Source organism: Papilio machaon, chromosome 23 (genome assembly GCF_912999745.1).
Source record: "Papilio machaon chromosome 23, ilPapMach1.1, whole genome shotgun sequence".
Lineage (NCBI taxonomy): Eukaryota > Metazoa > Arthropoda > Insecta > Lepidoptera > Papilionidae > Papilio > Papilio machaon.
In genome coordinates, this window is record NC_060008.1 from 5,581,171 (window position 1) to 5,598,392 (window position 17,222).

The following is a 17,222-nucleotide window of genomic DNA, read 5'->3' on the forward strand; positions in this document are numbered from 1 at the left end:
TTGTCCAGCATCTGACCTCGCCAGATAGCGCCCGCGGAACACCCCTTGCAGAATGAGAAAAAAGCTTAAGATAATTCAGGGCTGTACATAATACAGAACATCTCATAGCTTATTTTTGTATTTTTAGAGATGTTAATATTCCTATTGAAGTAGACTTAAATAAAATAGATCGAATTAAGTTATTGTTAAAAGAAATTTAAGCTAGCCATCCCCTACTCTCTAGTGTTTCTGGAATACCTGTAAGAAGCCCGAGTACCCTGCAACTCCTACCTAACTTAGCTAGCATACAGAGAATAAACGAGAGAGTCGTTTTATCTGTATTTTGTTTTGAATCCAACTGGCGTTTCCACCTGGATATCGAGGGACATATTTCTGAATATTTAATCGTCAACCCTAGTATGATCACGCAGCTATATCAAGTGGTGAGGATGCAGATCTCACCAGTCGCGTGTTGACCGTCGCACAAGGCGCACGCATGCGTCTCGATCTCCTATCGTACTTCAATTGTTTGCGCCGAAGGAATCTACGGCAATGGATCCGCGGGTGATAGTGTTCTTTCTAGTAACAGCTAATATGTTGAGTTGGGAACTGATGGTTATGGGGGCGTGCGCGAACTGCGTCAATGGGGAACTGACTGTTAAAGAACTGACTAATGCTAGGATAGAATACGTGAAGCAGCAGATCTTGAAGAAGTTGCGGCTAAGCCGGCGACCTGCAGTGGCTGTGCCGGTGAACAGTCTGCCGATGCCGGTGGCGGAGGGCCAGACCCTCAGCGCGGGTGCCGACAAGCCTCCAGAGTTTGATGATTATTATGGCAGAACGGAGCAGAAGATCATATTCCCTGTTGAAGGTGAGAGGAAATGTTTATATTTGTTACTTTTTTATTCTGTTTCCAATTAATCAATACACATTTTATAGCCAAAGATTACTAGATGTTATTAGAGAATTTTGATCTTTTTTCTTAAATTTCCCTAGACAAAGTTTACTTATTTAATTTTCAAAAAATTAAAAGTTTCTGAACTTTATGAAATATACACAATTTTTCCTTAAATTATCTTAGATATTTCTTATTTCTAATATTTCAAGTTAATCAACATAAAAAAACATTTTGTAACAAGTTTACAGCTTCTCTCTGTAGATGTATTTGAAATAATTGATGTAGTTTAAATTATTTTTTTGTGTAATAATAATAAAAAGAAGTTGAACAGCACATTTGTTCGGTATTAACATTTTAACAAGAATGAACTTTGTACTTTCTATTTACCTAATTTTATGTCAGGTTGACGAAATTCCTTGATTGTACTTTGATCACCACGTGACAGACTTGTGACAGTTACATTATAAACAATTATATCAACAATACAACGTATTGAATGTTTACTATTTAATAATAGAATAATGCAAGATTGATTATTTTATTGTAAAGGTCAAAGTTCCTACGATTAAAAGTAAGCGCACTAAAACTGCTTATGACACTAAAGTGCTTTTAAAGTTTAGTTAAGAGTCAATTAATTAAATAAAACATATCATTAATTAAAAACAAATATATGTTTATTAAAATAATTTATTAAAATCTACAATTTTCTAGAAGTTTTTAATAGTCAGAGATGAATGCTCACGTTTATTCAAAACTAGCTGTCGTCCGCGTCTCCGTACGCGTGGTATTAAAAAACTTAGTATCTAAGTAACCTATCACCATACCATCATTATCATTAACATCCATCCATCCAAACTTTCACATTAATAATATTAGTAAAAAAAAGTTTTTTGATACGCGTCATCTTTGATAGGGTCTTTTGATAGGATCTTTGATAAGTTGAATCATTTTGGATTTATCTAAATAAATAATTAAAATTAATAATTTATTGTGGAGGACATGATTTATAAGAAAGGTAAATACCATCACATCCTCTTTCTGGCCATTAAAGGTTGAAAATCTGAATCTTTTCAACTTATTTTATGGTCCAGGCAAAGAGGACAGGCCGTGGTCATTTATAGATATCAGGCGACCGCTTGCTCTATGTTTTAACCTATAAAAATATATAAATTTTCTTCACATTTTTCAATTGTAACAAGTCATTGCTGGCTATCAGTAACTGAATATAAACATTGCGGAATCAGCAAACTGTAATCAGCAGTTATTACTTATTATTATAAACGACCTTTTTTATATTATAAAGTGGCAAACGAGTAAGCGACCACCTGATTCGCTGAAATAGCGAAGGGACCGCTGCCACTAGACATCAGCAAATGCAGATGCGTTGCCTACCTTTAATCAACGGAGAAGGAGACGCACTATAAGACAAAATTTCCCTTTACTATGCGTCCCCTCCTCCGACAAATCCCCATCCCATTCCCATCCTTTCCTTTATAAGAAAAGGATGGCAAGGGGAATAGGACTAAAATTAGGCCTCCGGCACCACGCTCATCAGACTGTACGCGGAATTACTTCCACTTCACGCTTGTCTTCTATGTGGTCGTGGTATTACACTTGACGAGCCGGACAATTCGTGCAACAGATGTTGTTGTTGCTGGCTTCTACCCCTGTTAAAAACTTTCATTTAAATCTGTAAATACTCAAATATTCATTAGTAAGTATGTATTGTAAGTTAATTATCTATTTACTCAAAGTTTTAAATGAACTTTGAATATTAATTTCTAGCTTTTACCCGCGACTCCGTCGGCGCGGAATTAAGAAAAATATAGCCTATGTGTTCTTACGGAGTATGTTCTACATATGTGCCAAATATCATCAAGATCTGTTCAGTCGTTCCGGATATACCTTCAATCAAACCAACAATCTAAACTTTCGCATATATAATATTAGTAAGATAAGAGGTTTTGGGAAAGAATAGGAATTGTATGATGCCCCTTTTAGCTTTTATCACTTTAACTTGATTTTGTTAACGATTATGTTACAGACAGCAATAAAATTTAACAGCTGTGGAAAAAAATTGTTTTTTTTACTCTGGCAATCATTAATAAATACAAAGAGAGAATTAATTGTAAGAAAAGAGATATATTTGAAAAAGTTGGTACAATCTATGTATTCAGTAAGTTATGATATGGGTTTATTGTATTTAATTTTAAATTCATTTTATTTATCTGAGTTATCGTACAATTTTCAAGCAACATTGTAAGTTACAATATAAGATAGTTGTTATTAATTTAAAAAACCGCACTCAAGAGATATACTGAAAAATATCTTCTATCATAACATCTTTCGCTACTCATCATCTCACTGTTCTTATCTATATATATTCCGTCATCTCAGTCGTCACTTGGTCATCTCATCTTTCACGCAATTCATCTATCTCTTCCTACTGCGACCGTGCCTCGTACGAGTATTATAAGGTGTCAAATAAGCAAGCGGCCACTTGAATTCGTCCAAATAGTGAATTGACCGCTGCCTATAAACATTCGCAATTGCAGATGAGTTGCCTACCTTTAATCGACGGAAGACATTTCCTATTCCTATTTCCCGTCCCCTCCATCAAATCCCTTTCCCATCCCACCCTTTTCTTATTAGGAAAGGATAAGAAGGGAAAGAGGACTAAAATTAAGCCTCCAGAACGCACACTCATCATACGAAAAATTCGGATAAATGTACATATAAAATTATGAAAAACACATTAGTACATGGCGGGGATCGAACCTGAATGTTTAGATTTCGGTCCGGACCGGTTCAAGCGTTTAACAACTGCGTCACTAACGTTCTTAAATTAACATAAAATATGCCAGCAAATAAACACAAATATTAAAATTTGACGTTTGTGATATCTGCAATCATCAGATCTGTCAAAGATAAATGTATGTTTGTATGTATGTATGTATGTAGAATCGACACGTGTAGGGGTCACTGTAGGCGGAAACAAAATAACGTACGATACACCTACATTATCTCGCTACAATCCGACCGCGATAACACCGTGATGTAACGCTGTAAGACTGACCTATATCATGTTATCATTACTACGTACAACACCATGTTTATACTTATTAAAAACTGAATAAAAGACAGCATTCTCTTATGTTATATTGTACACACAGCTTTTTAATTGTCACTTAAGCTGATGCTAAGTGTTTATCTTAGAGAGGCTTTTTAATTCTATTCACGTTGAATAAAACTGTTTTTATTTGTAACTAGCTTTTACTCGCGACTCCGTCCGCGCGGATTAAAAAAGTAGAAAACGGGGTAAAAATTATCCTATGTCCGTTTCCTGGTTCTAAGCTACCTGCCCACCAATTTTCAGTCAAATCGATTCAGCCGTTCTTGACTTATAAATAGTGTAACTAACACGACTTTCTTTTATATATATACTAGCTTTTTCCCGCGACTCCGTCCGCGCGGAATAAAAAATAGAAAACGCGGTAAAAATTATCCTATGTCCGTTTCCTGGTTCTAAGCTACCTGCCCACCAATTTTCAGTAAAATCGATTCAGCCGTTCTTGAGTTATAAATAGTGTAACTAACACAACTTTCTTTTATATATATAGATATATATATGATAATAATATTAGATAATAATTTACAATGAATAAAATAAAAATTTTATTAATTTTATAATTTATTCAACATATTTGGAATTATTATGCGGTTATTTTTCTTGTGCTTTTTTAGCTTTTAATATCTTTTTATAAAAAATATCTGTACCGTATAATGTTGTAATTTATCACGAGACCTCCCATTGATTATTATAATAAATTAAATCAACTTAATTATTTAACAATTTTTTTTTATCTGAGTTGACCTCAAGCAAGCGACCAATCAATGTGTATTACGATGTAAAATTTAACTGATAAACCACACACAAATCTTGCAAATTCATGATAAAACTAGCCCTAATAACAGTTCAGTTAGAACTTCGGTGGCTCAGGAGTTAAGCACGTGATTAGTAATCTGCAGGTTCTGTGTTCGAAACCTGCCATCTTACTTTTTACTAATATTATAAATGTGAATGTTTAGATGGATGTAAATTTGGCACAGATGTAGAACATAGTCTGGATGAATAAATAGGCTACATATTACTTTTTTAATTTCGCACGAACGGTGTTGCGGGCGACAGCTAGTGTAAAATAAAACTCTAAAATAGTCTTATTAATAGTAATAAATGAAATGTATGAACGTATTTGTATTGATTTAATGATAGCAATGATTTCAGTGTTGTTGATAACGATAAGTATTTTCATACCGGAAATAATGTGTCGTTTAAATTCTCAACCTGTGCTTAAAGTATGACAAGATTGAATAAATATAAGTAGCTGTCGCCCGCGACTCCGTCCACGCGGATTTCAAAAAATATACAATACGTAGCCTATGTGTTCTTCCAGACTATGTTCTACATCTGTACTTAATTTTATCAAGAACCTTGGAGCTGTTCCAGAGATACCTTCAAACAAACATTCATCCATCTAAATATTCGCATTTATTATATTAGTAAGATATGACTTAATTATTATTATTTAGATCGTCGGTGTCTCAGGAGTTAAGCACTTAAGTTGTAATCTGCAAGTCCTAGGTTCGAATCCCGCTATATACCAATGTGTTTTTCGATTTACATACATATATACATATGTATTGTATATTTATCTGTGATATTATAATGATCCAACCTGTATATATTTGCGAAGAAATTTAAAGATATGTGTGAAGTCAAACAACTCGCACTAGACCACGCTGTGGTTGACTAAGTCCTAGCTAACTTAGCCTCGGAGCCCCTCAATGGGGCCGTATACATACGCTCAGTATAGCTCAGTAGCTGATGAAGATTTTTTATTTTAATAAACATTCATTATTCTTGGATACAATTTTAAATTCCGATAAAACAACTTTCTACATTGGTTAGAAATTCATAAAATGCTTTTTGATTCGATTGGTAATGTGGTGGGAAAATTGAAGTCTACTTCCAAAACACTGAAAAGACTTGTTAAATCATATTCTATATATATATATAATCTGTTTTATCATCATCACCCTGTCCTTATCTCACTATACATATGTGAGGTTAGCATCAGTTTTAAAGCTTCAGATTGATATGTCTTACGTCATCTCAGTCGTAACTCTCTTATTAGCCTTACCTTTCATTTAATGCTGTAATGTACAAAAAACTAAAACATCACAATGACCTTTCTAATTAATTAAATTTAACGGAACTGCGTTGAATGACATTTATCAAAATGTGCCGCGGATCTGAACCCGGGTCCGCTCAGTGGCCGCTTATCTCTTATCACGTACACTAATAGGTCAGTACAGTTTACATTGGAGATTTGTAAAACTACATGTGTGTTATTTAATTATTTTAAAAACTTTATTAATGCCTGTGGTTGCTGGAAACGAAATATAAATTGCGCATTTTTTTTTTGGGTTCTTACATAGCATAATAAACAAAACCAAAACTTTATACATATAATTTATAAAGCCTTTACATTATGAATATACATGTTATCTATTATGACTTCTATCTCGTTAAAAAAGTACAGATTCAAAAATAATTTTCATTTTAACGGATCGATAGCTGTATATATTCCATTTTTGGAGGCTCAGTTGCTTAATTATCTCGAAAGGACAACCTTACATTTCATATGAGAAATCTACACTTAAACAATGCTTTGATAATATAACTCTAGTGCTCGTTAAAAACCTATCTTAAGGTAAAGATAATGAAAAGATAGTCCTGACCCTTGCTTGCGGGTCATGGACCAAAATCTGGTATTATCACGCATGAATCATGCGGCGCCCGAGTGGCTGATAACGCGGCCCCTCCCGCAGCTCACGAGAGGGAAACACGAAAAAAAAGGTCATCTTGATAAATTAATCTATAGCACAGGTCATTGAATTCCGTTTTACGCTTAAAAAACTTCTTTATTTAACAACATTATATTGTTTACAACGCAATTCTAGATTTGTGATATATATCTTATATACAAAATTCTCGTGTCACAATGTTCGTTCCCGTACTCCTCCGAAACGGCTTGACCGATTCTCATGAAATTTTGTGAGCATATTCAGTAGGTCTGAGAATCGGCCAACATCTATTTTTCACAACCCCCCCCCCATTTTTTTTTAACTGCGCGCGGACGGAGTCGCCGGCGACAGCTAGTAATTTAGCTATATGTTACATTTGTGAAGATATTTATAATACACGTGTAGTAACGATAACGATGTTATTAAAGATGGAGTACCACAAACATCTAGGTTAGATTAAAAAAACTTGTGTATGACAGATGTCATTGTTTTCCCGCCAATGTAATTTCTTTCCCGTTTTATTGTAGAAGACACTGGCGAAACAATCAGTGCCCAGTTGGCACACCTAAAAACCACTGCTTGGAAATTGAATTGAATTGAATTTATTGTAGAAGGGAAGCGCTACACTAATTAATAATAATATAATATAGAGTTGAATCATCCGTGAAATTCCACTGCGCAACAAGACTTGAGGATAGATAGACGGGGAAACATTTTAAAAATAGATTTTTTATATTATCTTTCAGTGCGTCCCCTACACTGTAAAGGTAGACAATGTATTTCGCAAATGGAGATGTCTATGGGCAACGGTCAATTTGTTATTTTTGTCGAATTCAAGTAACTCTCTTTTGTTATCTTTTGCTATTGTAAAAAATAAGATTTTCTTGATATTACTCGTATATAAAATACATACAACCTTATTAATTGTATAGATGACAAGATTAGTGACTGCATGATCATGTTATCAGGCTGAGATAGTATATAATCAATGCACGTATGTGATAACATGTTATCACATCACATGGAACACCTGAGTTATGAATGAAAATTGTGTAATTTTCATAATTGTACGATAATTTAAATACATTGTAAACAAAGCGCAACTGATAGGTTACTATGTCGGATCATTAAAAACGTAAAATAGGACAAATTTTCTTAAATTGAGAGAGAGTTAAGTTGTGGCTGTCTGGTTGAGCAAGTGACCGCGGCTAATTGGAGCAAGGAATGACCCTAAAGGCCGAGCCGTCGATAGCGCATCAGCCGCCGCCGCGGTGCTACCGCCCCGCCCCCTCCTTACTTATGTACCCCCTTCCCCCGATCTCCTTGTCTCTCAAGTCTTGGGTTATAGATTTTTGTTGATATTACAGTATTGGATTAATCCAAATGTGTCATTGATAGTGCCATTTAAGGATCCGTGATTATTGCCGACCCCTCTTGGTCAAGGCATGCCCTTGCTATGTTATTGTTTGATAACATCAAATAAGAACTTCGTTTTAACTAGAGTCACACAGAACCCATTTAGTTACAAAGAATGTTTAAAAATAAACTATCTTAAATATAATATAAAAGCTAAAATATATCATTAAAAGGAGTCCCTTTAGGCAAGGTTCCGAACTTACATATTACATAACATATATTAACTCTACCATTCTGTTATTGCAGGAGAGTGTTTGACGACGGGCCGGTACCCCTTCATCTGTCTACAGTTCGAACTGCCGCCTGACGTCGAACCGGAAGAGGTCACTGTTGTCGAGCTATGGTTTTACAAGGTAATATACCTTATATGTCAGTAGACTAATACGGTTTATGTAATTTATAATTATGATCATCTCCCTGCCCTCTGTCTTACGCAGGGACAGCATTACTCTTCCATATGCCTATTCAGATGTCATATCTAAAATTCACTCAAGAGAGGAAAAACGCATATCCTTATTACAAAATCCATCCATTCGGCCTTCCTCTACCTTTATTACTAGACTTATGTAAATTAGCTCTGCACCGGCTCAAAAGTTCAGCTCACATATTCTTGAACCGTTGAGCTGTTACTCAACCATTAAATTGGTAGCTCACGGCTCAATGTGTTGTACTATAACCGTGCGAGCCAGCCAGCAAGTCGAATCGGTTCACTGATCTGCTTCACACGTGAGCTGATCTGCAGATCATCAATTTTAGTTGAGTTACCTACAACGACTTTTAACATTACTCATTGATTAAAAGAAACCCATTTATATTCCAGGAGCGCGACCCTCTGGACGAGTACAACCAGACGTTCGTGATCTCAGAAGCGGCGCACTGGGACAGTCAGCAGCAGTTCAAGAAGACTAAACCCATCGCCATCAAGGAGACGGACGTAGGGGAGGGCTGGGTGCGCGTCGAGCTGGCGTGGGCCGTGCGCGTCTGGCTCGAGGGCATGGAGCGTCTGCACACACTGCACGTCGCCTGCAGGACTTGTCAGGTGGGTTGAATATTGCTTGAACAATCGTATAGTGCTGATTTCCTATCCCAAAATCATTTGATAGTTAACTTAAATATGTAAAACCTAAACAAATGAAAGATATAACAATGTGTTTAAAAGATCAATTATTCCCAACAGCTACGTCGGGCGCCTCTCTCCTTCCATGAGAAGCATCGTCCTTTCCTAGTACTATACACAAAGTACGCGGGCAAACGGCGCCGGGGCCGCACACTAGAGTGTGGGGCTACCACCAGCGAGTGCTGCCGCGAGCCTCTCTACGTCAGCTTCCGCGAGCTCGGCTGGGACGACTGGATCATACGCCCTGCCGGGTACCACGCCTACTTCTGTAAGGGATCTTGCGCACCTATATCAGCGGTCTCGCAAGCTGACAGCTACCATCATAATATTATTAGGGTAAGTTCCAGGTTTATTGATGACTGTTAGTCCATTTATTAGATTTCTCGAATCCCTTCTATTTTAAATAAGTTTCTTTATTGAATTACATAATATTCATTGTTGAGATTTCTCTTTGGATCTTTGATCCTTTTTTTCTGGCAGATTTGTACACTTTAAAATAGTTTTTAACATAATATATACCTTTGCAGAAATATTTCTACTCGGTATCCAACGATAGGAAAGCGGAGTTCAAGCCGTGCTGCGCTCCGACCACATTCAGCTCTCTTCAGCTGCTGTACATGGATTCAAACAATACGGTCACACAAAAGACGTTACCAAATATGGTGGTAGAGTCCTGTGGCTGCATGTAGTTCTATGGATTCACGAAGTTCTGTGGTTTTATGTTGTGCCGTGTATTTTAATTTATTATTAGCTAATTGGCAACTTATTGTTGTGATAGTCTTATTTTTGTATGTGTTTTGTCGTCTAAATGTTTTAGTTAATAATGTTGCCACATTTTTTTGGATAAAATTATTCTTATAGATTTAAAATTTTATTAAAAACTTTTTAGTTATGAAAAATGTAGTAAAAGATTTAAGGATAAAAGTTTTACCTAACTTTTAAATAATTTTGTTAAAAAACATCTTAACTTTTAAACTACTTAAATAAATGATGGCAACTTTTAATAATAAATAGTTGAATTTTACTTGTGATACTGTTATAGGCCAGTGTTATTTTATGTTATATTTAAAGTGATTAATTTATATATATCTGGTAATTTTAAGATCCAGTGCATTTATTTTATTATTTACATTAGGTATATAAAAACGAATAATAATTTTGAAATGTATCTATAGTGAAGGATAATTATTTTTTAATCGTGTTGCATAATTTTTTATATAATTAATTAACCAGTGTATAATTAAGTTTTAAGCAACTAATTATTAATTAGTACGTTAATTAATAGATGTCTTAATGACAATGTCTATCTTTATTTTATTGAGATTGTTCCGTAAAACAACACAACTTTGTTTAAGTTGAATAAGTTGAATTATTATCCTTCATTATGGAACATTTAGGAAGTTAACTTTGTAAGTTATTGAAATAACTGTTAGTATGATAAATTATCAAAATATTTATTAATTAAATATAATATTTGAGATGATAAAATTGAGAGGCGAAAGGAACACTCATTGTTAGTGACATATGGTAAGGTTTTATTTCAATATTTTATATACGTTTAGTTCTCACTGCCTTTACAACCAATCATTTATCTATTTTGAAAGCAAATAAAAGGGATTAATATTTATTTACTACATATTCGCTGTTGGAAGTGAACTTACGATTATTCCATGTTTACATTATGCCAGTACAGTAGGTCAGTAGTGCTGGCATGGTATGATCTATTCGAGATCACTGGCTCCAGTTAGTGTTTATATTTTACCAGTTGTATGCCATTGATTTTGAGAGCTACTGTCCTACTGTACTGGCGTAATATAAACTATATATTACAGACATCTGTAAAGATATTTGTCAGACAAATAAGTCTATGAAGCTTGAAATTTTCGTGTATTTTTGAAAAGTGAAACAACAGCGCTGTTAAGTTGGTTTTGTCATTTCTAAGATAAAATTCACATTTTTTTTATACAAAAATACTCGTAATCCCAATAATAAAATTTGATAATATTATATTTACTAAAAAAAGTGATTGTAAAACATATTGTTTGGTTTTAATATTGTTTAGTATAAGATTGAATATCGAATAAACAATTAATTGATATTTCCCAGTTGGTCTATGTACTTAAATAAGACCTGTGGTTTTGTGACTTAGATATATTAGTTACTGGAATATAATATTTCTATAAAGTATTATAGATATAAGTGATAGAATAAATGAGGGTTGAGAAATTGTTATCATTTTGTTTTTGTTTCCTTTAATACTTCGACATAAGAATACTACGGAGAGTTGATTAACTCACAGACGAAATTTAAATTATTTTATAATTTGGCTACAAATGTTAGGCGTTTCCAAAACCACTCACACATCTATACTGGTCTAGTACTTCAAAGTAGCTTGATGTTTAAAGTAAAAAGCCATCAGATGCCAATTCATCATTATCATCATCATCAGCTCACTATACGTCCCCACCGAGGGGCTCGGAGCCTACCCTAACTTAGGGGTGTTTAGGCCATAGTCAACCACGCTGGCCAAGTGCGGGTTGACTTCACACATATCATTGAATTTCTTCTCAGATATGTGCAGGTTGCATCACGATGTTTTCCTTCATCGTAAGAACGTCGGACAAATGTACATATGTAAATTGAAAATCGAAAAACACATTGGTACATGGCGGGATTCGAACCCAGGACCTGCAGAATGCAAGTCAAGTGCTTAACCCATGAGCCACCGACACTCTACGATGCCAATTGATATGGAAAAAACAACATTTTAAAAGCTTAAACTCTCATTTGCACGAGCGTTTTTTTTATCGCGCACAAATGTTCAAATAGAAGTACTTTTCTATGACATATGGCAGCGCTTTTAAAACTTACTACTACTACTCCGCTGGTGCAGTGATTCAAAGTGGGTCTTCGCCTCCTATACAAGACATCGCTAAAGTCGTCTGTTCTGTGACTTCTCCTACAAGTCTATCGCTTGTAGCTTTTAAAACTTGACGCTTTTTTTATCGTGCAATATTGTATTATAGCTGGAGCTCTGAATTTAAATGCATTAAAAAACGCTCGTGTGTTTTATTTCTTTTCTTACCAAATTTAATAGCTTCTTTACTCAGTATTTGCATCGTAAAGTTCAAGGATTTTTTATTATAATAAAAAAATCAGATTAATCTCACAACACATCATTTATTAACTAAAAAGCAACAGATCACAATAAAAATGCAACTAACGTTCAAATGACAACAATATTCTTTGTCTTAAATATAAATTAAAATTAACAATTTATTTTACAAGTAGTAGAAAATCCTGGATCAGAGGAAATAAGTTTCGTAACCTTTTCTAGACGGTGGATCCTATTTGAGTACCTTGAGGTAGTCTATTTCAATTCTGTATGATAAATATAAAGTTAACTTGAAATAATTATATAAATTACAATTTTTATGAATAATTTGTCAATAAGTTATGTTTAAAATTAAGTGGCATATCATTTTTTTTATTTCATTTTTTAATAACCGTGGTAAACCATGTGAAAGGCTATTTAAAAGTCACAGATTCTTCCAACAAAGAGAACTTTGGAAATTGATCCAGAATTTTCTATAGATCCTAAAAGCATTCCATTCGATTAAAAAAAAAATATTCGTTGTTATTTAAGTCGCAATAAAAAACATTTTTTATATTATTTTGAAAACGATTTTTTATTACTCTTAGTAATTTTAACAAATATTTTAGGACCAAATTTTATCACAATTTTTTTTTGGTTAATTATTTGATTTAATTATAAAAAATTGTATATATTTTTACTATCACAACTTTGTTATCACTAAACAACCAGTTAGTAAGGTCAGAGGTACGAAATTTTTACAAAACCTCAATCATTGTACAATCTAAATTATTACGTATTGTCTAAGCTTTAAGATCTAAAATAGAATGGGATTATTTTTAAAGACGAAATAGATGGAAATTATTAAAAAAAAAATACTGACGTCAAAATTAATCAAAAGTTTTGTGTAAATTTAAAAATTGTACATATTTCGGTGGCTCCTACGAATAAAGGTCTATGTGCAAATTGACAATTCAGAAAAGCCTCTCATAGTTTCGACCATATATGACAATAGGACACATAAGCCCCTTTACTTCAGTAAAAAAATACACGTGTAAATGTGTATTTTATTTAGTGCATGTTGTTAATTAAACTAATAGGTAGCTTTTAACACAAAAAAAAGGAAAAAAAAATCATCAATTTTTTACCTTGCCCCCCTTATATATAGGACCCATTGAATTTAATTTCGTTAGGTAAGTTTTTTGATTTGAGTTCAATTCTGTTAACTTTAGAAACAATTTTTGAATATTCAAATTTCAGTTTTTTATATAAAAAATCACCAAATGTATGTATGTACGAGGTTTTGTCATCTGCTAACAATTTACCTTTTTTTTAATAGATTTTTTTTGTATTAGGACGGATGTTGATGTACCATTTTGAGCTTAAACTTAAATGCATTAAGTGATATAATCCCGTCACAGTAAAGAGTTAGCCTTACAATGGCACAGAGGAAATATTTTTTAACTTAATTATAAATAAACATTAAATTATATAAATTAATTTGGAATGATTTTTTTTGATCACAAGCCTTAATTGTGGCAGAAATTTTGGTATCGAATATAGGCTTATTTTTTTATTTGGTCCAAAAAATGCATAATAAAAATTATTTATTTATTATAAAATATTCTATTTTAATCCAATACGTGTTGAGAAAAAAATCTCTTAAATGGAAAAAAAATTGTAAACGCAAAAAAAATGTAAATATATCTCAAGTTTCTGACTATTTTTCGTTCTAATTTATTATTAGTACAAATTTATGTACCGAAAAATGTTTTAAAAAAAAAAAGTTATTCCGAATGAATAGAGTAGCGTTTGCGTATTGTGTATAAATTTTTTTCGAACATATAAAACTTAATTTGTTTAAACTTTCATGAGACATAATAAGAAATTAATTAAAGGACGGCTTAACTGACTGATTGTCTGGTGACGGCACCGACTAGTTTCAGATCTACTGAGTGACCTGACTGAGACTCCCAACGGGTCCGAAACTAGTCGGTGCCGTCAGACAATCAGTCAGTTAAGCCGTTTTTAATTAATTTATACAATAACACTTTTAAAATGAGCTGCTGACATTTTCACTTATTAATATTTAACTGAGGTATATAAATAAATATATTACAAAAACGGATCACATATAAAATATTTGTGACTAAAATATAGTAAAGCACCAAATATGAGTCGGATACTAAACTATCCGATGTTTTTTTTTGTATAAATCTGAAACAAAAACATATACCAGATATAGATTAAACTTTCCTTCTTTTCTACTTCTGTTATTCTTTCTTCTGTCTACTTAATTATTTTTTTTCGTTTAAAAGATAACAGCAGTAGACGTTAGCTACATCTGTTATATGAATGGTGAAATACCACGACCTCACAGAAGACGGCCTCAAGTGGAAGTAATTCCAACTACAGTCTGATGAGTGTGGTGATGGAGGACCAATTTTAGTCCTCTTTCCCTTCCCACTCCTTTTCTTATAAGGAAAGGATGGGAAGGGGAGGTGGATTTGATGGAGGAGATGCATAGGAAGTGGAAATATCTTTCCGTGCGTCCCCTCCTCTGTATATTAAAGGACGGCAATGTTATCTATAATAATAATAATAAATTAGGTAATCGCTTACTCATTTGCTTTTACTAATATAAATGCAAATGTTTGGATGGATGGATGGATAGATGAAACGGAATTCGATGAAATTTATCAAAGATGTGGATAATAACCTAGAAGAATAGATTTTTTTTTTAATTCAGCACAGACGGAATCGCTGTCTACAGTTAGTTATTGTATAAAAAAAGTTCTATAATATTAGTTTTATGTGTTACAAGTTACCATTGTCTGGTGGTGGTGGATGAGGTCAGTTGGTGGTGAGTTTGGCAGTCTCGCTGTCGCTGGGTGGTGCTGGCTCAGAGCTGTGCACCTTGATGAGAGGAGGAGGTGGAGTGCTGGGAGGAGAAGGTCTGCTGCTCACTGTCAGCGCGCCGGAGTTCACGTCCTCGATAGCTTTGCGTAACTGGAATATATTGTATAGTTAATTAGAAGATTAATTTAAATTATTCAACTAATTAACCGATTAATTAATAGTTAACGGTTTGATTAATTAATATTAATCAATAAATTAATTCATTCAGCGCTCACCTCTTTCAATGAGACGACACCTATGAGCCGTCCTATAGCTGTGACGTAAGCGCGACTCACCCCCAGGGTTGAAAATAACGAGTGGACCTGCAACATATTCAGATAATGAACAATTACACCTATCTTTCCTTACCTGACTAAGTTCTGCTATCAATAGTTTAATTCTAGTGATATTAAAACGGATGTATTCCTTTACTATAAAAACGTCGGATAAATCTATTTATGTAAATCGAAAACATATTAGTACATGGCGAGATTCGAATCCAGGACCTGTAGATTGCAATTCAACTGCTTAACCTCTGAGCCACCGACCCTCTGGCACAATTTATCGCTGACATTAAAATAAATATCACTATACAAGGTATTACCTTAAGCAATGAAGTCCTCTCTACGAGCTGGAATGGCGCAGGGTCAATGTGGCAGATATACAGCTGCTCATCTTCGTACTCTGGGTCGTCTGGATGCTGGAATAAAACACGTTAATATCAGTTGTTTGTTGTTTAGTGGAAATGTGGCTTAAGAAATGATTTAGATGACGTACCATGTCTCTCTTTCTGGCGATCTGCAGCATGCGGTCAAAGTCAATCTCTTTTGCCATCTCCAGTCGTTCCCACGCCTTCTGGTCTTCTGGAGACATGTCGCACACACGCTCTCGAGGCTGCACACAATTTATTATAATGTTACATGTGATAGTTAAAATGATTATTAATTAAAGGTATAATTAATAATTATAGTTACATAATTAACTTAAATTATTAATTAATTAGTTAATAATTTTATTAGTTAATAGTAGGCTTAACATTGAATAATTGGACTTTTAAATTAAAAAGTAATCATAATGTATACACAACCTGCTTCACTCTATATTTTTAATACCCGTAGAGTTATTTTGATAATAATTTTATATATGAATGTGTTACCAGTTGCACTTTCTTGTTGATGGAGGGGCTGCGAGGTAGAGAGGGGCTGAGCTGGTCTGGCAGCCCGCCCTCCACATCCTGCAGCAATGTGGATCTCTTGAAGATAGCCTCGAATGCTGCACGGATTCTGTAAAAACAATTCTTTTGTCTTATTACGATTGATTATTAATGTATTTCTTTTTAAGATTATTTTACACAGTACAGATTTTTTAACTAGTTTAAAGGTATATCGACCTGGTCTCAGCGCCAGTGACAGTGGTGTAGACTGAGGGTTGTGGTGTGAGGGGTGCGTTGCCACCACCAACGAGGCCACGGCTCAATGTGAACGAGTTCGTCTTCTTCAGGATTGACTTCGGTCGGAACAGCTGACCTGGAGCTGGATGTAAATTTGTCATAATACACAACATCATACTAATTTTATTTGCATCAGTAAAAGACTTTCGAGAAAGTACTTAAAGTGTATGCGTTCTTTTTTCCTTATTTACTTCGTCAGAGCAGAGTTAAATAAAAAAAACCTATAGTTTGCCCGAGGACATGAGCTACCTTCCAGAGAAAATCCTGTCAAAATTGGCCCAGGCTTTTCGAGGATTACCCGAAAAAAACGTATTTTTTTGCTTTTTTGTGAATAAAATATGAATATTGGTCTGTTAAAACACTTACCGGGTATCAATCCGCCCTGGTCATTAGTGGTGAGGGAGGTGCCTCGCGTCATCCCGGTGCCCGGCACCTGCAGCATGTCTGGTGCCGGCGTCACCTGGTCATTAAATTTTTATTTACCATAGACTGATCAGCTGAG

General features: G+C 34.3%; 2 protein-coding genes across 4 annotated transcripts in view; one reads left to right on the forward strand and one right to left on the reverse strand.

Annotated features, from left to right (window-relative positions):
• The first annotated feature begins 422 nt into the window (after positions 1-422).
• On the forward strand, positions 423-10,106 carry LOC106707744 (inhibin beta B chain). The gene is made up of 5 exons (XM_045683837.1): positions 423-850; positions 8,408-8,514; positions 8,982-9,200; positions 9,339-9,614; positions 9,806-10,106. Exons 1-5 carry the CDS (start codon positions 532-534, stop codon positions 9,965-9,967), a joined length of 1,083 nt encoding a protein of 360 aa, XP_045539793.1. The 5' UTR covers positions 423-531; the 3' UTR covers positions 9,968-10,106.
• A 4,366-nt stretch (positions 10,107-14,472) lies between these two features.
• The window catches only part of LOC106707734 (chloride channel protein 2), a 50,647-nt gene continuing 47,897 nt past the window's right edge, over positions 14,473-17,222 (reverse strand). For all 3 annotated transcript variants that reach the window (XM_045683816.1, XM_045683815.1, XM_045683817.1), the window contains 8 exons: positions 17,087-17,180; positions 16,661-16,802; positions 16,427-16,553; positions 16,048-16,164; positions 15,875-15,970; positions 15,507-15,593; positions 15,201-15,381; positions 14,473-14,589 (listed from right to left, as the gene is read on the reverse strand). In XM_045683816.1, coding sequence (XP_045539772.1) covers positions 15,226-15,381; positions 15,507-15,593; positions 15,875-15,970; positions 16,048-16,164; positions 16,427-16,553; positions 16,661-16,802; positions 17,087-17,180 — 819 coding nt within the window. In that variant the 3' untranslated portion in view covers positions 14,473-14,589; positions 15,201-15,225. The remainder of the gene's footprint in view (positions 14,590-15,200; positions 15,382-15,506; positions 15,594-15,874; positions 15,971-16,047; positions 16,165-16,426; positions 16,554-16,660; positions 16,803-17,086; positions 17,181-17,222) is intronic.